The 22,180-nt window shown below is 33.2% G+C and overlaps 1 protein-coding gene across 2 annotated transcripts in view; it reads right to left on the bottom strand.

The window, feature by feature from the left end:
• LOC118199181 (uncharacterized) overlaps positions 1-22,180 on the bottom strand; it is a 159,257-nt gene that overhangs the window by 70,890 nt on the left and 66,187 nt on the right. For both annotated transcript variants that reach the window (XM_085820951.1, XM_085820950.1), the window contains 4 exons: positions 18,343-18,458; positions 10,805-10,870; positions 10,475-10,595; positions 6,218-7,499 (listed from right to left, as the gene is read on the bottom strand). In XM_085820951.1, the coding sequence (XP_085677077.1) occupies positions 6,218-7,499; positions 10,475-10,595; positions 10,805-10,870; positions 18,343-18,458 (1,585 nt within the window). The remainder of the gene's footprint in view (positions 1-6,217; positions 7,500-10,474; positions 10,596-10,804; positions 10,871-18,342; positions 18,459-22,180) is intronic.

Genomic DNA, 22,180 nt, shown 5'->3' with positions numbered 1-22,180 from the left:
TAAGTCGCGCTTTCGAGACATGAAAAATGCAGTTTGAATTTTGTCAATCAGCCCAGTAGAATGGGAGATATAGCACTGTCCCATTTTTTTTTTAGCAGTGTACCTAGCGGACTAAGGGAAAAAATAAATAAAAAAATAAATAAATGGGGAAATCAAAAGGAGAGAAAATCAACTAAGGTTGTAAGGTAGAAATTTTCCTTTCATTTTTTGAGGTGTGATTGAATGTATGTCAGGCTGGCAAACAGAAGACTTATAATTAGTATCCCAGCAAGGGCATTGCTGATTTTCCTTACTTCTTGCTTGGGGGGGGGGAGAAGAAAACTAATGACTCTACAAATAGCACCTGAACTAAAATATGGTGCAAGATAATTTCTCAGCATTTGGATCTGGTGACTGAATCTCAGTTGCCCTTTAAGCAGAGGAGAAAGTAAGGGATTCAATTAGCAGTTGAGATTTCCAGAGTTCAAATTCCAGTGACAGCATTGTTGATTTTTCTTGTTTTCTACTGTAATAAAAACCAGTGATTCTGCAGTGACATCTTATAAACTATTTTCTGTACAATCATTTTTCATATTCTAAATGATTGCAAACCACTTCTGTGTGTTAAAGTTTTAATAAAATACTTTATACAGTTTACAATGAATTATATTTGGCTGGGCATACTGTCATGGTGTAAGAGGTGCTATGTCCAGTTAGCAGCTGGAAGATCTGTGGTTTGAATCCCAGTGAGAGCATAACTGATTTATCATATTTCTTCATGCAAAAATTTTAATACCGTGGACAACACATCACCACCCAGATTTATCCGTCTGTCTCATGCCTCTCCCTAGATGTCCTTTAATTGAAGGAGAATATAAAGAAAGTTATTACATACTCCTGTGCATGCTCTTTTGGTGTAAGTGACAGAATGTCCAGCTAGCTAGCTCCTGTAAGAACTGTCGTTCGAATCTCGAGGAGGTCACAACTGATTTTTCATGCTTCTTCTTAAAAAAAAAAAAAAAAAAAAAAAAAAAAAAAAAAAAAAAAAAACCTATTTAGCATCCTACATGTGCTTAAATATCGAAAATTCTCACACAAATTCCCTGGATAAAATTTGACTTTCTCACATTCAGACTGAGTATAACTGAAAGGCTGATGTAGGAAGGATTATGATATAGGAAGAGTTAACATGCGTCTTAAGTTTCGCACATTTCCTTAATCAGCTAAAGGCTTAGTTTGACATTTGCAATCTCTCCAGGTTTTTCCTGTGTGCTGTTTTCTCCAGTGATCCATTTTAGTTATGATCCATTTTAGTTTTAAAAAACATCAGATAACTGCAACACAAACTCGGCATTATGTACATATGGTCTTTCTTTTCATGTACACAGCAATCCATTTTCACTTAAACAAATGCATTTGAAACTGGCACAAATTTGGCATTGAGCACAAATTTTGATTCAGAAAATTTGATTGTTAGCTTTTGATTGTTATTGAAGAAGTACAACTTCATAGAATGAAAATTTTTGCATTCTCTATTATTGAATAAAATTCTCACATTTCTGAAGAAATGTGATGTTTTATTTTGCATCAGCTGGAATATTTCGCAGTCCCACTGCAATTTCTTGCAAGAAAAAAAAAATGCTACAAAAGCAATCAATAATCAGGAAAATGACGATTGAATTTGAAGACAGAAATTGGCTCTTATCTTCAGCCCACCTGCATACCTGGGTTGTTAATAAATATATTTCAGCAACATCATGAGTTACCTTTTTTAGCAACATAGTGTGTTAGCTTGTGAATAATTTTAGAGGGGGAAGGTGGTGCATATAATCAAGATGAGCTAAAATTGAATTTAGAAATAATTTTTTATGAGTTGTACACTTTCAACAATTTAGGAAAGGGGAGACATTAATCGCACAGAAACACTTTGCTTTTATCTGAAAAATTTTTCCCTCCAAATGGAACATTAAGTACATTCTGATACAGTGCACACATGCATATTATATTCAGGTCAGAAAAACCATAGTGTTACGAAATGTCACGGCACGGTAAGATGGCTTCCCCGAAAAGCAGTTTTAGGGTTGGCATAAAATAGCAAGGGAAGGCAGGGTTGCCATATTTGGTGAGAAATTGCCCATTTGGCAACAAAACTGGCGATATACCATGGACGGATGGAGAACCTTCTGGAACGAATTCTTACCGGTTTAGCCCAGAATGTTCTTGAACACAAGCCAAAAGCTATATAAAACCTGCTGGTCTGCAGTCAGTGTGTGTGTGTGTGTGCCTCATCTAGAGTGCGAGTTAGTTAGTATCGAGTTAGTGTCTCGTCTAGCGAGTCAATCTCTGCAAAGTCGATCGAGTTGACAGCCGGGCAGCGAGTGCCGAGTGGGTCGTCGAGTGCACCAAAGGAGTCTGTTAGTGTATCGTGGTAAGCGCATTGTCGAGAGAGCGTGTTGAGCTCCGGGAACGACTGAACCGAAGAGTCGGGAGCTGTGCTCATGTGTCGTCGAGTGCATCGCGAGTTGTAGCGTGGAGATTCTCGAGAGTACGTGGAGTTCTGAAAACGACCAAGCAAGGTCGGGAGTTGTACTCCGGAAAGCAGAGTCGGGTGCTTTGCAGGAAGCTGTCTCCACCGTTATTGCCTGACAGTGTGAAGGCTGTGTCGCTGATTGTTCCAGCGTGTTTATAGTAGATCTTTGACAACTGTAAAAGTGTTTTGGAGCTGTTTTGATTAATATTGATAAATAAAGTGTGTTTCAATACTTCATAAAGTGTCGTCGTTATTCACTCCAAATCCACACGAACTCCGTAGGAACGTGAAGGAAGAAAAACGTAACAACTGGTGTCAGAAGTGGGATTTATGAGGGAATGCCAGTGACCCGCCTGAAGAAAAAAAAAAAACATGGCGGAGGAAACGAAGATTTTGATGGACTTCTTACCCGAGATGAGAGCTGAGATAAAAGCCGGATATCAAGAGATCAAAGCTAAGTTGAAAGCCGGACTGAAGGAGATGAAAGCTACACTGGAAGAAAAGAACACCCGACGAGAAGAATTAAATGTCAGCCAAGAAAAGGTGCAAGAGCAACTCCAACTTCTGAAAGAGGAGCTTACAGAAGAAACTAGAGCCATAAAAGACGATGTGGAAATGAGAGAAGTGGCTTCTGAAAAATCAAAGGATGAAGAAATGAAGAAAGTAGCTAATGAACTATCTGAGAAAGATACAGAAATGAAGGATGAAATATCTAACAAGATTAAAGACAGAGATCGAAAAGATGAAGAAATAAAAGACAGGAAAGAAGATTTTCATTCTCAAGTGCCTGAAGTGGAAGAAAGTGAAAATGCAATTGTTAAGCTCGTCAAAACTGATAGAGAAGTTCTGAAGTCGCAGTTCGCGAATATTGAACCATCTGAAAATACATGTGATGCAGAGATGACAGAAGTTGATGTGCAGCTTCAGCAGTGTGCTCCAGTGTTGCAAAAAAATCCACCCACTTTGCAAACTATGTGTGCGTCTCATAGCGCAGGTTTTGCATACAAGGACTTGATTTTGATTTTAGACCAGGATATTTGCGTTTGTAAAGTATCGGTTTCTGTTCATAACTCTGATACAAAATTTGGAGCTGGTTTTCAGGAAACGAAGGAAAATGTGCATGTATCAGCTGCTGAAAATACCGAGGTGAACTGTACACATGATGCGAACAAACTTCAGAGTGGTGAACAAATTGTTTCAGATCTTTCGGTGGATGAAAAGTCTGAAAGGACTGAATTTTCAGACTGTGACATGAAAAACAGGAATGCATCTGAGAATTGCAGTGGAAAAGTATTTGACCCGGGTATAAATAATGAAAAGACTGAGACTGAAATTCATTCTTAACTTTAATTTGTATAATTTAAAATTGTGATGTGTTTAATTTGTGTATATAACTTGAACATAGTGTAAATATTTGTTTCTTTTAAAATTGTGATCTATTTAATTTGTGTAGCTAACTTGTAAATAGTGTAAATATTTGTTTCTTTAGTTATGTTACTTGTTTGTTTTATTATGTTTTGTTTGTATCGAATTCGGCTTCTGACCAAGGGTCGTACTGCCTGGGACGTGCAGTCCTTGGGAGGGGGCAGTGTTACGAAATGTCAAGTCACGGTAAGATGGCTTCCCCACAAAGCAGTTTCAGGGTTGCCATGAAATGGCAAGGGAAGGCAGGGTTGCCACATTTGACGAAAAATCGCCCATTTGGCGACAAAATTGACGATATACCATGGACGGATGGAGAACCTTCTGGAACAAATTCTTAGCGGTTTAGCCCAGAATGTTCTCGAACACAAGCCAAAAGTTATATAATCCCTGCAGATCTGCAGTCAGTTAGTGTGTGTCTCTCATCGAGTGTGTGTGTGCCTCGTCTAGAGTGAGAGTTAGTTAGTATCGAGTTGGTGTCTTGACTAGTGAGTCAATTCCTGCAAAGTCGATCGAGTTGACAGCCGGGCAGCGAGTGCCGAGCGGGTCGTCGAGTGCACCAAAGGAGTCTGTTAGTGTATTGCAGTTATAAAAAATCATCGAGAGAGCGTGTTGAGCTCCGGGAACGACTGAACCGAAGAGTCAGGAGCTGTGCTTGTGTGTCGTTGAGTGCATTGCGAGTTATAGCGTGGAGAGTCTCGAGAGTACATGGAGTTTCGAGAACGACCAAGCAGGGTCGGGAGATGTACTCCGGAAAGCAGAGTCGTGTGCTTTGATAGAAGCTGTCTCCACCGTGATAGCCTGATAACCTGAAGGCTGTGTCGCTGATGATGTCAGCGTGTTTGTGGTAGTTCATCGACGATTGTAAAACATGTTTTGGAGCTGTCCTCACATTACTGGCTAATAAAGTGTGTTTCGATACTTTATCAAGTGTCGTCGCTATTCACTCCAAATCTACAAGCCCTATACGAATGTGAAGGGAGAAAATAACATAACAACTGGTTTCAAAAGGGGGGAAAAATAGCAATAGTAACATTCACTTTATTTATTCCAAAAATGTTTTAAATAAGAAATGCATACTTATTCACTTTTTCTGCTAGCCAAAAGATCATGAAAATTATTTCCTAAATTAGTCTATCTATAGGTACTGACATATTAACACAAATTTTTACACACAATAAAAAATGATGACCTATAATGAAAAAAATACTTATTATACACATAAATATTCTTCTGTTTATGACTTATATTTTAATTAAGCCTTTATCTCCCAAATCAATTAACAAATCTACTTATAAGTAAGTTTTTATTTCCTTTGTTGAAGAGGAAATTTTAGGCCGATCACTTTAGATTCAAAATAATAGTTTCCTTTAGTAATTCTGCTGCAAATTGCAGTACTTGTGCAGAAATTTTACCACAATTCTTTCTAATGTAGGCAAATTCCACAAGTACATGCTTTAAAATTGAGTTTAGGACAGCAAATATAATTATCAACAAATATCCCTTTTTTATAAAAACCACTGGAACTTAGAATACAGCTAAAAATAATGTATATAAAGATGGTTAGAATGTATGTATTAGTACAACCATCTGAGTGCAAGTTTGCTATTTGTTTACGGAAGAATGCTGACTTACAATTGCAAAAAAATTGCTTACCACATGCATACATATTTTACATTTTAATTATAAATTTATCTCAAAAATCAATTAAAAACATATTGACAACATAATAAATATAACATATCAATTAAAAAATACATTGACAAAAAATTTTTTGAATGGTGGTTTTTGTAGCAATTTCTTTAAGAATTGACTCAAAATAATTACTCCTTGCAATTCTTTCACTGCAGGCAAATCGCTTAAGCACTTATCTTAAAATTAAGTTTGAAACAAGAACTAATTTTTTTTTTAATGAAAATTACTGGAATTTGGTATACAAGAAAGACAAAAAATGGTGATGTTGCATATTAAAATTGAACAATTATTATGCACATGGTTGCCAGTTTGCCTCATTCTGAAAATAAGGTGACTTTTACTAATGTGGTTGAGTTATTACATAAATACTTACTGGTGATGCTGCTTCTTAAAATTTAAGAAATGTTATGCCCATGATAGCCTAAAAAACTGTTTTGCATATAGATGTTATTGTTTTGTATACTCCGAAAATTTGGCGACTTTTACTACAGTGGTTGCATTAACAGTATGTATAAATTGGTTAAACTAAAGAATTTATAACTAAACAATTGCATTAATTAAATGACAGAAATAATAATAAAATTATCTCACTTTTTAGTAGGAGGACTAGAAGCAAAAGGAACATTTAAAGCATCTTGAATCATCAAATGTTTAGAAACTGCATCACTCAGTTTTTCACCAGTGTCTGTACCAAAAACTTCACTTTCATCTTCAGGTAAAGAATTTTTATGGCTGCTACTAGATTTTACAGATTCATGAACAGATTCAATAACAGATCTTGCAGATTCATGAATAGACTCAATCTCAGATCTGATAGATTCCTGAGTAGATTCAGTCTCAGATTTTATAGAATCATGAAGAGATTCAATCGCAGATTTTTTTGATTCATGAGTAGACTCAATCTCAGACCTGACAGATTCTTGCACAGATTCACTCCCAGAATTTTTTGATTCATGAACAGACTGTTTTTCATGGCTGCTACTAGATATATTTAATATCAATTCATCAGTGGTCTTTTCTTCATGGCTATGATTAAATACATTATTTTTAAGGGATTTTGCTGTTTCATGATCAAGTTCTACGTATTTATCAGTATGATCTTTATCAGAGGCACTGCTCACAGATTTCATTATTTCAGAAACAGATTTTTCATTTTTATTTGATGAATTTAACACGAAATTAGTAACAGAATTACTTTTGCTGAATTGACTACCTGAAGAAATTTTTTCAGATAAATGAACTTCATCACTAGGCAATTTAACAGAATTTTCTTTTTCAATATTTTGCACATTTTTTGAATTTGCTACTACACTAATTACTTCAGATATTGTGGAGTCAGAACGAGATTTCTTGGAGGTGTCATTAAATTCTAAACTCGCATGCAACACAACACTGTCTTCAGAGATTGATTCTGAACTAAGTGTTCCAGAAATAAGTGACTCTGAGACCTCTTCTGCTTGCTCTTCAGCAGCAGAAACATTCTGATTTGATGTAGCACTAAGTATTGCTTCAGAAATGAGCAGTTCTGATGTTGCTGATTGCTCTTCCATAGAAGTAGAAACATTTTGATTTGATGTATGTCTATTTATTGATCTGTGTTCTCTGTGCTTCGCAGCTGAATATTTCACAGCTTGATCAGAACTAGATTTCTTGTCAGTTGAATGTAAGATAGCACTCCTATTTTTAATTGCTAAATTATTCTCAAATTCATATTTAGTAGCAGGCACCTTGCTCTGATTACTTCCTTCTAAAGATGAAATAAAATCAGATGAATAGTTATTTGCATCAGATCCTTCTCCTTGGGATACAGGAATTATTCTAGGAGGTGAAAAGCTATGCCCCTCAAATTTTCTTGAGCTTTCTTGAGGAAAACCTGTTAAAAATAAATATTTAATTTTGACATAAAGTACTGGTTAAATTTATATAATAATGATGATTACTGATACTTAAAAAAATCAATTACACTCTTTTAGAAGGGGGGGGGGCTTACTTACAAATAATTTGATCATCTCGAAATTTTGTATGCAAATTCCTTTGTACCAAGTTTACATATAATTAAAATTTCAAGGCCAATGAGTATTAAAATTGGTCACAGCACATGCTTCTACTGCACAGTTAGGATTGAATAAAATAAGTGACAATTGCGGATTGTTTATCTTTTCTAGTTGTTGGCGTTGCAGTACCTTGAGACACATCCAATAATGCAATAATGACATAGTTGAAGATTTTATAGACAACTGGATGATTTTGAAAGTTGCCACAGAGTAGAGATGCTTGAAGCGGGTTGGTAATACAAAGCAATAGGCTGCCACCTGCACCATATGGATATGATAGAGCAGAGGTGCAGGCAACAATGGTCGCTGTAAGGTATTCGTCAGTGGAATCAATGCTCTGGAAGGTAAAGTTGCATGGATGCAAGGCAAGATTGGATTATTGAGTGACAGGCCCAAACTGCCCCAACGACATCAATGTCTGCTATCCTAATGTGCTACAGCCTCTTTCATACCACCCATGGCACTTGGCTGAGATGGGGTTTCACTGACAGTGGCATTTAATACGTCTGCTTTTAACCCCAAAACATCAACAGAGTTGTCTGGAATGGTGTCATGGCTGACAGCCGAATGGCTTCGCATTGTGTTCAGCAATAAATCTTGCTTCAGTCATGGAGCAGATGACCATTGGATCTGTATGAGAAGGGGAAAAGAAAGCAATCCCAATCAGCTTTTGTAAAGGCACAGAGCTAATACTCTTAGTGTGATGGTGTGGGGTGTTCTTACAACAGCAGGTTAACCCTGGTCATCTTGCACAAACAGCTCAATAATATGTTGATGACATCTTGCAGTTTGCATTAACTTCATGACACCCCATCCTGGAACCATTTTTCAACAGGATAATGCTCACACCTATATGGCTCGCATATCTTTAGACTTTCATTAAGCTGCTGATATTCTTCCTTGGCCAGTAAGGTTATTAGATATTTCAGTAATTGAACATATATGGGATATGGTAGGCTGATAAATTTGGGCACACAAAAATGTCAAAGATCTGGAGTAACAATTGAAAAATGCCTGGCAAAATGTAATACAGCATGAGATTGTTTACCACTCCTTACCACAACATTTACAAGCATGCAATGCCACCAGGGCAGGAAATCACCAATTACTAATTTGACCATTCAATGTACTAGCCACTGATGGATCCCATGGCCTTGAATTTTTAAGATCCCATAGCATGAATTTTTAAAGCTTTGCTCATAACTAATTTCAATAAAAACAGTCACTTTCTTCATGGTGCTTCTTTTTGCAAGAGAATGTATATAAACATTGCCACTAAATTTACTTGAATATTTGCAAGTATACAATATGCAGGAAGATAAATCTTGATTTTCTCAAAATACACAGTTATCTCAATAAGAAACATAGAAAAAAAAATTAATTTAGAAAAGAACATTAATGAAAATATTAAAATGCTATTCAAGCACTAAATTCACGTGTATATTTATATTTTGGACTACATTCTTCTTTCAGCATGTAAAACTCCAGCTTACAACAAATACTAGGAGGATCTGGATATACATTTATCATTGATTTTTAAATTGTTTGTAATAATCCAAGCATTAATTTTTAAGTGCTTTGCAACAGAGTCAAATTAAATAAGTAATCAAGATAATGAATTAACTAAATTAATTAAGAAAACTGCTGAAATATGCCGGTTTTAAAGTCTGGCGTATGGTTACAAATAAGAGGAATACAACCCGATTCACCTGGTCTAAAAATAGACCTTATGATCTTGTTTGGGTCACCTTTTCTAGTGCATAGTATCACCGGTTACTATATCAGAAGGTAATGTTGTATTGTAAACAAGTTCAGCAGAAGTGCCTTGAATCCTCGTTGATGGCCGAGTACAAGCCTGAGAGTTTCTGTCTGTTGTGCTATACCATGTGCTGTTTTAAGATGCCGATGGAGGTTCATCAAAGCTAGGTTTTGCATTAGCAACTAACTATAAAACATCAGTAATTTATCTCAGGCTGATTTAGCAGTTGAATAGGCTGGCTATATGAAGGTTTTATTGATTTTATGTCTAATGTATATACAATTAGTTTTTTTTCTCTTGTAAAGTCCTCATGAATTCATAAGTGAAGAAATGTCTAGCCTAATGCAACCAACACATAAGCATCCATGTAATTAATTCAAAATGGCACAAGTTATATGTTATTAAACACTTCTCTTTAAATAAGGCTTGAACGACACCTGATATGATATAGCATATACCACTTCATAAATACATGCCAATCAATTAAATTATGAATAATTACTACATGTGCTTGGTTTAGCTAACATACCTTTATTGCATTAAATTATAAAATTTTTTTCCATGCTTGCTTAAAATACTGAGCTCCTGGGAAACCTTTTGAAAAATGGTATTAAGTAGAAAAGCAATCAAGCACTTAGCAATAGTTTGGGTATAAATATATATTCAGCATTCTCAGGCTCAAAAAAAAAAAAAAAAAAAAAAAAAAATGTTGCATTACACATAAAAATTAAAACACTGAATATAGAAATGGAATGATAAATACATAGTCCATATACCCAGAAATAGTATATGGACAATATAGTTTTATCTTCTAAAACTGAAAAGGTGAAGATGATGGAAATGATGATGGTGCATTAATTCAAAATCCCACTTACTCAGCAGTGGGAGACACAGGTAACTGGATGTCTGGGATGGTCATCGTTCAAATGCATATTTTCATTCAAATATGATACTTGAAATTTTTTAATTACAAAACTTCCTTTATTTCATACAAGTAAAAACGAGCAGAGCAAAGAGTTCACTTTTAATTCTTACCTAAAGGTTTTCTGCTCCAGGTATTGATGAAATTGAATGGATCTAGATTAACTTGCAAATTACCAAATTCAAATGACGATGATATTGATTCTGAAATGCTATGTTTTGAATCCGATTTCAACTGAGAAATAAAATAAATATGAAAAATACAATTAATCAATATACATATAAACTGACAAAGCTATAAAAATATTTTTATTCATTTAAAAAAAAAAAACTATTTTTTATTACATAAGAATGTTTTTTTCTATAAAACTGACATTGTTAACTGAGAGCAAAAGAAATCGTATACTCTGTTGCTATTGCATATTACTGACAAGATGAACTTACTTCACTTTTACTAATAGGCATATCTTCTTCTGATGTTAGAGAGCCTTCAATCAGATCATCAGCTGACTAAAATTCATAAAAGGAAAATCGTAAATATCAGAAATTTCTGAAAACTTAAGTTTTGACCAGTGTCAAATTTATTTATTTATTTATTTTTAACTGCAACTCAAAATAAAAGCTCAATGCATTTCAAGAGAAAGTATAATGTTTTAAACATGATAATAAAGGAGACGGATATTCTTGAAACATATCATGCAAAGGTTTGGATTTTGATACTTAATAAAGCAAAATACAGCAGAAAAGAAGTCAGAGATCCGGACTTGTCAGGATGGAAATTTTCTGAATATTAGGTCATCAGTTTAAACCTAGTAAGATTACATGTAGAAATTACAAAATTAAAAATATAAAACATTAGTTCATGAAATAATTTAAAGCCTTTATGACCTTATGGGAATTTAAAATTTACAAATATATATATAAATCTGAAAGCTTTAAGATTTTATATTATGCACAAAGGGGCATTTTTTTTAACGTTTTGTGCATTACCTTTATTTATTAAATATCATGTTCTTCACACTTAAACCATAAAATTCAATTCAACAGCAATATCGCAAAATAATTTTAAAATGAGCATATCTTTAGAATTTTCTATCTCGCATGGTGGAGACAAAAGTGTTCCCCCCATACACTTTTACCATTGCTCGCTTTGAAATCGTTAAGTTTCTTAATCAAAAACTCATAAATGCTTTTCAAAATATGGAATAGATAATAAAACAAATTCCAAATTTAGACTTCCAGATAGTCATATTCAGGTGGAGACGCACACATTATTTAAAATTTGATGGTTCTAGGTACCTTGTTCTATCACAATGCAAGAAACATACATACATTTATGCAGATTCGTCATTATTTAATTTCTTTAACTATAATACAGGGTTCTAATATTTGGTGGCAACAATTTAAAAAATGGTTTGCCGCTTATAGTGAATTGATCCAAAATGTAATTTCATTTGCCATGTGTTAAAGGAACTATTAATTTATAGGCAATTGCCTCTTTGGACTTCTGGGCAAATTGCCTTTTTGGACTAAAAAAGCTCAATATTTATTTAGTTGATTTATTAAATATTTCTTTCAATATAAATTGTTAATTTGCACCATTTGTTTGACTAATACTTCCCCTTTAATTCTATAGACAGATATATTTTTTTTCAGTTACAAAATTCCATTGCTCAATCCTGTAACGGCTGTGTCAAGAATTCCCCCTAAGTTGCTAACTGCTGTGTTAAGAATTCCCACTAAGTTGTTAACTACTGTGTCAAGAATTCTCATTAAGTTGTTAAATGCTGTGTCGATAATTCCCACTTAGTTGTTAATCGAAATTTTTTCATTCTTAGCAATTTTTCTGTCATTTTCTTCACTATTGGTAGTGATATTTTCTGGCTGTAGAATTATACTACAGGTTTTGCTATCCACTAATTCATTGATGACATGAACATGTCATCGCAATGTAAAACCTACTGTTATATCAGCCTCATTTATTACCACTTCTCTACAAATTCCATTAACAGGAAATTTTGGCTTTTTTTTTAGTTAATTCCCTCCCTCCCCCGCCAAGAAACCTTCAAATTCATGGCTATCATCATAAAGCTTAGATAGTATCTATAGATAGTATTTACTATACATTACTACTAATGTATCATGAGACTGGTGACTAAAGACGTTATTCCGCTAAATTTTGTCTACATTGACGTAAGGTAAATGTGAATTCTATCAATTTAGTACTTATTATATTTAAACCCTATTTCGTGCATATGCTTAAGGCTTATCTGAGTCCTGAATAAATAAATTCCCACTACACTAAGGCTTATCCAGGGCTGGCACTAGCCTGGTATAATCTCTGCGACTCTTAAATTCTGCAGCTAAGTGCCTCCCTAAATTCTAAAAATTTTGCATCCCACTGTCTTTCCTAGATTCTAAAGATTTTACTATCTTTTAATTTGGTTTTGGAGCTTCTCTAAATTAAAACAAATTTGCCTTACCTAAACTTTACCACCTGGCGGCAGCTGTATCAGCTCTGAGCAAGTCCTGGGATTATCTGAATAACAAATCAGTTTTTCCCTACACAAACAGCATTAAATGTAATCTTTTTGCATAAGAGTATCATTTACAAAAATCTTTTTTTTTTTTTTTTCCATATGAAAAGAAATTATTGTTAAATTTCTCCTCATCAATACTTTGCAGCTTGGGATGATTAACCAAAACATTAATCAGCCCAGGGTGCAATGTCAACTTAAACAACCAAACTGTTTAATATTCAATTAGAAATATTTAAAAAAAATATTTGTTTAGGCATCGCTGCATGAGACATTTCTGAAATTGCTGAGTGTTAACAACTATGTGGTGATGAAAAAAATAATAATAAATAAGAATCCACTAGCTTGGTGTCAGGGATATAAATTACACAAAATCAACTATGTTTCAATGTAGAATGTTTCGCTTTCAGCAAAGAGGTGGATATACAGCTAAATTATTAATCACACAGATTTATGCTAACAATGATTTTTTCTTCAATATTATTTTACTTAATGCTGAAGTGAAGAAATTAAGAATTAGGGTGCTTTATTATGAAAACATATCATATGCACATGGGTGCAAAGCATAAAAAAATATCTAAAACAAAAGTGAAAAAAAGTTTTCTGTAGTCTAAAGGTCTGGATTTTATATCATTTGGGACATTGGATGTCTGGATTTCAGACTTTGTACTGTATTGCGTTTTGTTAAAATGATTCCCCCATCCCCCCAAAAAAAGAATATGGGTCAGAGAAAGATAATCTGCTTAATAAATTATTAAAAATAAAATAAATCTGAAGATTTATTTATTTTTGAAAGAATAAACATTTTAGATATTAAACTTTGTAAGTATAATTTTAACATGATATAGCAGGGTTCATACGAATTTCTGCACATGGAAATTAGGTACTTTTAAGGACAATTAAGGCTCATTAATGAAACAAATTAAGAGCCCATCAACAAATTGGAACTGAATAAATTCAATTAAAGATATTACACTTTTGTGGTATCATCCTAAGAATGAAATATATCCACAAGTAGAATGCATTATTAGTAAACACAATAAAAATAATTTAATAAACATAATTATAAAAGAAATTTGAGAATAAGATCAACTTTATAAAATTTATCAAGCAGCATTAAATATTTTGCCCTAATAATAGCTGGACATATTTGAAAGAAGATTAGTGACATTTTACTTACATTTTACTAACAGTTAGCTTTATGCTTATCTCTTCTTTTATGTCTCATTTTGTCATGCACTTGCTCAGTCTAGAGGTTTTTTAAATAGTAGGCAGACTATATATCAAACGACATAGGATAAAATGAGAAGCGAAATTATAATCATCATAATCCATAACAGAAGACTGGTTGTTGTCAACGCTGTTGCTTGCCAAGAAAGAGACATGCTGATCAGAACAGACCTGAATCCCTGATGTTGAGTTAGCAAGTTTTGAAAGTTAGTTATGCTCTGTCTGTCAGATGCAATTAGTGTCGTAGCTTCGTGTAGAATTCCTGGAGTTGCAACCCCGTTAACATACTTTAAGGTTCCAATTAGCCACTAAAGCACCAGATGTTGTTTTGTTTAAGTTGTTTTGTATTATTTTAAATCTCACGAGATGCAAAGAATACGTTTTACATTGATTTGTACATTTTTGTGCTATATCTTGCTACCATGCAAGGATTAATGAAAGGCAATAACTTGCTTTAATATGCAGAAATAAATTTTAAGGCAGTTAGTTACAAATAATCAAATTAGGTAGTTAGATATACCCTTATTCATTACAGCTTTACATGGCCACTATTAAATTTTATTTACTTTTTAAAAGTATTTGTTAAAAAAGAACTATTAAAATCACAATCTATTAATATGTCACAGTTTAAAATACTTGTTATTTGTGACATTGATTCTTAAACGCTATTAAGATAACTACTTATTAACAGATACAAAACATAGCAACAATACTCAACAAAATATTTGTGCATCTTTTAAATTTGAAGCCTTTCCAGACATTATGGCTAATTTATATAAATTTTTATCAATTTATATCAAGCATTTTCTCTAACAATTAGAAATTTGTTTCAATTATGCAAACCAATATTCCCACTAGTTTCTGCTTTATTTCCTATCTTGCCAATCTTTTGACTATGTTCCTATGAGGTTTTACTTGATATGATACAAATTAAATAGTCCAAAACCCCCTGACAGACGTGAAGCAAATTATCGCTATGTCTGAAAATAAAATCAGATAAAGGTTTAAATAAACCTCTTATTTAAAAAGACTTTAGGATATAAAGGCATGTTCTTATGCCAGGAAAATCAACTACAACTTATGGTGATCCAATTAAATGGGAACAGTAAAATTCAAACTAAAAATGTGGACTAGTAGTCAAAGACTACACAATTTAATTTAAGCTGGCTCAGTAACACGTCATAACAAACTTGTAACTCATCGTAATGTAGTTATCGCATAACAAATTACAATATCAGCAGCGATAATGCAAAGACGAATAATTACACGTTAACAAGAGCTGGTAGGAACTAATGCAGAATACAAGCGGAGGCCAGAAACACAATTTAATTTTAATCTAAGCTGGTTCAAAAACACATCATAAAAACTCATAATACTGTAATTATCGTGTAACAAATTCAAATATCGGCAGCGATAACACAAAGATGAATAATTACATGTTAACAGACCTGGTAGGAACTAATGCAGCATGCAAGCAGATTCAAGAAACAAATTCTGTCTTACAATCTCAAAAACTTAGTTTAAAAACCATCTAAGTGACTTTCCTTCTGATGAGGAAACGAAAAGGGAAAATTATAGCGAAGGCTGAAATTATAAAAAACTAGTTAATTTACATAATAATAACTGCACATATCTTTGAAGAATAATTTTCTTTCTCTTTATGTATTTGGTTTCTTTCTTCAGTACGTTTCCTCTTCACTTTAGAATTTTTGGATTTAATTAAAGATTTCTGTTATTCTAAAAAATTAAATGCATTTAGAATGTAGATGCTAATTTTATTTCTTTAGTATATGAACATTCAGCATGAATATAAAATGTTATATGGTTAGGGCCGATTACAGAGCCAGTGTAGCAGAATTTTTAGATTTTAGAGACACATCAAGCAACAAAATCTAGAAATGGCAAATTTTAGAATTTAGGAAGGCACTAGGCAACAGAGTTTAGGATCCATAGATCAGGTGGGAAAATGCATAGTGCCAGCCCTATGTATGATGCACAAAGCCGTACCTAGGGTTTTCGACGCCCGGGGACAATTGAAGATTTTGCACACCCTTCTGTATGCCAAGAATGAAAAACATTTCATTCTAAAATTCAGTAACATCAATTTGGCACTCCATGGATGCTGCAACCAGGGGCCGATGTCCCCCCTTACCTCACCTTAACTATGCCACTGATGATGCATTGAGACATATAAGATGAATCTTTTAAATTGTCTGTTTTCAATTTCTTAATTAATAGAAAAATTCTTTTCTACAGATGCCTGTCCATGTGATAAGATTAGAAGCATTTTTGATATTTTCTATGCTTGAGTCTAGAGAAAAGTACAGAAAACAAAGAGAAGATAAACACGTTAAGAAAAAGACTTCTAGTATCAGAAGTGAAACATTCAAATATTATGTTTTCATTGTTCTTCCGAAAATTCTCCAAAAACGTTAATCACATACTTTCTGTAAAATACATCCATTACGTGTTAATACCATAAAGACATAATTCTGGAATCTTCTAGATTCATGGGTCTATAAATCTTGCCTTAAATCCTTCTAAACTGTCCAATGTGGTGTCTAAAATTCTAAAGAAAAATTACACCTAACAATTCTGTAATAGCAAAAAGGCAGAAATATGTTGGGGGAAAAAAAAAATCACAGGAAAAAAAGTGTAAAATTAATTTATTATAGAAAATTTATGCATATTGAAACAATTACACAGGAAAACTTTTACCGTGAAAAAATTAAAACAGAGACATTTTTAATTAATTATATAGCTACTTTGCTTTTGCTAAGAATTGTTTTGTAAACTGCGCTAAAGCACTATTTAAGTGTTTATTACCTTGTTTATTTTTCAGATTCAAAATATTGTACGAGTTGCCATAATGGAAAGCAATCCCACTTTATTATATGATAGAGAAAAATAAAAATGTTTTATTTTAATGTTACTCCTTGAGTATAATTTAAATATATTAGCATTATTTTAATGAAATTGTTTAACGTTATAATGTTTTAAAAAATACTGTCCAAAAATTCCCAGATTTCCAAATTAAAAATTTTCTACAGAAACTGATTTTAAAAGCGCTGAAATGTTGATAAGTTGCCAAATTTTGAACCTTTTAACATGTTGACTGAAGTAGGGGGTCACCGGTGACCGGCGCTGTTGTGGGTGCCACCAATGATCGGCGATGCGACCAATAGTAAAATACATAATTAGAGTAAATATCGATACTGATAAATATTTAAATAGCACCATTGTTACTATAATGGTTTGAAGAATAATAAATCGTAAAAATTAAAATTATAAATCGCAAAAATGGTCTACGGATGTTTGGGGGTCGCCGGTGAACCCCAGCATGAAAAATGCATTAAATATTAACTCACATTATCTTATGCAGATAATATTTCAACATAATATATGTTGCATAATAAAAATTTCAAATTGATGCCATGCGCAAACCACGTAAAATGCACGCGGCAGTCAACATGTTAATAAAGAACTCACATTCCCAAAAGTGAAAAATTGTTTAAGAGCTCTTCATTAGAAAAAATTAAATCATTTTGACATGCTTATGTTTCCCACCATTTATATTAGAAATAGGAACAAATTATAATCCATGAGCCTATTCATCTATCCAAAAGATATTTGTTAATGAATCGCCAAAAATATTTGCTAGAAATGACAATTCACATTCAGAATGGCAGTCGTAAAAACAGACAGAAATTTCAGATGATTAAAATTAAGGACCTCCTACCAAGTTTGGTTGAAATTAAGGACCAAAAAGCGATTCCAAAAAATCTAAGGACTTTTAAGGACTCTTAAGGAACGTACGAACCCTGTACAAAATGACAAGCATTGTATACAAAACGCAATGTTTTTCCCATTTCAAAAGAGAAAAAAAAAAAAAAAAAAAAAAAAAAAAAAAAATCTTATACAGTTTTAAGTGCATCTGAAGAAAGATTTATGTTTGCTGAAATCATAAAAAAATTTGGGGAAAAAGTAACATATAATAATAATAACAACAAAATTGAATCTCTTGCAAATTATATTTTTCAATTTTTCTCAAATATTTTTGGGAATTTCTGCAACAAATAATAAAATAATCAAAATAACAGTATAAATAATAACACAATATTTATAAGGGCCTACTGCACAATAGGTATTGGCATTAAAATTACATAAATAAATTATCAGTATTTCATATGAGAAAATACAGGATCTATGGCTTACTTCTTGGAAAGCATGGTTATCAGACTGAAGTAACTCATGACTAAATTTAAATTTTGACTTCAATGATGTACTTCTGTCCAAGATTTTTTCATACAATTGACTCACATCACCAATATCTACAAAAACATAGAATTTCAAGACATAAATTTGCAAAATTTAAATACTTTTGTTTATAAATACATATGTACAATTACACAAAAATTTAGCCACTCAAAATAGTTTTCAAAAATTGAAATTAAAAAACTGTGTGATCCCTCAATTTGAGCTTCACAACTAAAAAGATATTATAAATTGATTTTCTTGCAAGTCCATCACAAAATTCAAAATACTTTCCCCCACCCTTACTTATAATGAAGAATATTTAGAGGTGTCATGATATGAAAGATTTTGAGTTCTATAAATCTAATGCTGCTAAACTCTGAATCAGCAAGAAGTGGAACAGGTTCAGTAAACATACAGTAGACTATATTGTAAAAATTCAGGTGTCATTCAATATGGCTTCCTTTCCATATTTACTTAAAGGATCTTCTTAATGACAGGAATTTATAGTATTAAATGTCAACAATAAAAAGAATAAGAGATGTAGATTTTCATTGTGTCAAATAAAAACTCCAATAGTATTTCATCACAAATTTATCAGTTTCTTGTTTATCATTCCATTTACAGAATGCTACAGAAGTCGGAGCATTTCATTTGATTCCTAGCATGCTTCAATCTAAATAACATGACTGCAGTTTGTCAAGATGAATTCAATTTAAAATAGCAAAGAGAAATCATTATACAGGGTGTCCCAAAACAATCGCATAAACTCTGCACAGCTCGATTCTTTGTTGGGAGTACATAAAAACTGCCCAAAGAAGCGTTTACTCAGGAATCGCCTGCTTGGACCATACCTGTTGCCTGAACAGCTCTCGGGACAGCCGTACTTAGTGTTTCTCAATGAGGTCTTAAACAAGTTTCTCGATGACATTCCATTAGCGGCAATAGAGGGTTTTTGTTACGCCATGATGAGGATCCAACACATTTCTGTGCTCCTGTACATGGTCGGCTGGATATGGAATACCTCGGCCGCTGGAACGGAGTTGGTGGTCCGGTTCTATGGCCGCCACATTCGCCAGATATTACACCGTTGGATTTTTTCCTATGGGGCCATCTTAAGGAACTGATGTATCAAGACGTAGTGACAACACCAATGGACTTAGTTGCTCGTCTGCATATTGCTTGTACTTCGGTGGACCCTGTGACGCTGCAACGTGTGATGACAGCCATTCCACGGCGTGCTCCAGCCTGCTTCGACATGCACGACGGACACTTTGAACATCTGCTTTAAATTGTGCACATACTGTTGATATGTTCAACAAAGTGTTTTTTCTTGTACTGGCAGTGATGTCATACTTTGTTTTTCATATTTTTCTCGTAAACTATGAATCGTACAGGAACGCTTTTTTGGGAAGTTTTTATGTACTTTCCAACGAGGAATCTAGCTGTGCAGAATTTATGCGATCATTTTGGGATATCCTGTATTCCTCTCCAATTTTGAGTTCCACAGTAGACACTTTTAATATCATGGTCCTTGTTTCATGTTAAGTTGGCACTGGGATTATTGCTACATTCATGTTTACTTCTCACATGCACTTTGTGGCAGCCATGTTTCCATGAGTGCTTTTAATACGGCATCAGAAGCATTTTCTAATCTCAAGGACTTTTGCCACATGAACTTTCCAGTGTATGACTGATGATGATGGTTAACTGTGGTGATTTCATTGTTTTTTATTCTGCTGTTTAATAATGTGCCACAGTCTTTTAGTATTTTGTGTAAAAGTAACTGTTATTGGATCAACTGTATTAAATTTATGGTTTAATTTACGGTAATGTTTTTAACCTCTCCTTTTTCTAGTTCCTCTGTTTTACATGTTTGCTAACAGTCTGAAATCACTGATCCCTCTTGCACATGGCTGATGATTTTTGCAAGAGTGTAGTTACCTCTCTATTTGGAGCTCAGGATAGAAAAAATTCCTTTGTTTCTCAATAACCCTCCTGCTATATTTTCCCTATAAAAACATATTGTTTATGTTTATAACTTTTTCGCAGCCATCTATTCACTTATTTAATTGTTTGAAGATACATAAAATATACGTTTCTCATAAAACTGCTCCAACCAATAGTTGTATTTTCATAAAAACCGAGTTGCTTCTGTCATCACTTAATCAACATCAGTTCCTCTGCCCAACAGCAAATAAATTGAAAAATATTACTGATATATATATATATATATATATTACTAATGAGCTATTTGTCAAAGAGTATGCTTTTTCTCCACTTGCAGCTTTTCACACTGCACTTTCCAATGTAAGTGTAGTTTTATTTCATGGCCATTTTCGTATATACAAATGAAAAGCAAAATGTGTCTTTCCTGGAAGAAAAGACCACTTTCCTCATTTCTCAGGGATTCAAATATTTCAAAACTTTTTTTTTTTTTTAAGTGCATTAATATGTGGTGTACTTATAGCTCTTCCAATGATGACAGAATTATGACTGATTGTGAATTTTTAATATTCTCATGGAAAAAATATGATAACATATAGTTTACTCAGAGATCTTCTTACCATAAACAAATTGAAAATGACCATTCTTAGGACTGCTTGCCATTTGAAAATGGTTTGCACTAGCCATCTATTGATAATTTTGGTATTATTTATAACATGATGTCACAATAATAAGAAAGCACCAAACTTTCTATTTTGAGAGGTTGTTTTTCTTTGTATATTGCAAATAAGCACTATTTTTCTTATTCAGTGAAAATAATAAAACCTCTTTTAAGATGCTAATAATAATAATAATTAAAATGTTTAAGACAGCTGGCCATCTGAAGAAGATTTGACACCAATAATCTTGGTGCCATTTACAAAAGAGGGTCCGTAATAATAAGGAAGTATCCAACTTTCCCCTTTTGACAGGTTGTTTTCCTCCATATATTGAAAGAAAGTACTATTTTAATCATTTAGGGAAATTAATAAAACCTCCTTCAAGATATTAATAATTACAACAATCGTTTCATACAAAAATGGGCTTCATTGATTAATTTACATATGAAGATCAGAAAATTTGTAAACTTGCAAACTATTGGAATTGAAAACCCTAAAAGGAAAAAAATCCTAATTTCATTTGCAAAAAAAAAAGAAAGTGTATTCATTTACACTATATTATATAATCACAGTTAACATCTGCACATATTCTCATGTGACTCCCTCCTTTTATTTTCTCATGTGACTTAATCAGAATTAATATCCACATATTTTTTTATGTGATTGTTTCAGTACACAGTTCCTAGCTGACATAAAAAAAGTGCAATTTACTATTACCAATAATGGATAAGCATGACATCATATCATACATCAGGTTTTCACCTTAACTTCATATATTAATTCTCAGTAAGCCACTTTAGTTTTTGTAACAAAGGCTATAAGTTAACTATTATAATGTTACCAGTATGCATGCGTGATTAAATATCTTTGTACTCTGTCACTCAGTCACTCACTCACTCACACGCACGCGCGCGCACACACACACACACACAAAACCTCACACACACACACACACACACACACGCGCACACACACACACACATACACACACACACACACATACACACACACACACACACACAAAACCTCCCAAATAAGTCTTTCCATGATTTTTTACTCATGTATAAACTAATTAAAAAAAGACATAAAATGAACATTCATGTGCAAAATATAATAAAACATTTTGTAGCTGAAACCTTTAGAATATTTGAATTATACATGGCTATTTCCCTATTTTCTTCTCACATTTTGAA

The sequence above is a fragment of the Stegodyphus dumicola genome, chromosome 7, assembly GCF_044657685.1.
Source record: "Stegodyphus dumicola isolate Sdum_Otavi_A_Nest chromosome 7, ASM4465768v1".
NCBI lineage: Eukaryota > Metazoa > Arthropoda > Arachnida > Araneae > Eresidae > Stegodyphus > Stegodyphus dumicola.
The sequence above is the reverse complement of the archived record's forward strand: the minus strand, read 5'-3'. Positions and strand labels throughout refer to the sequence as shown.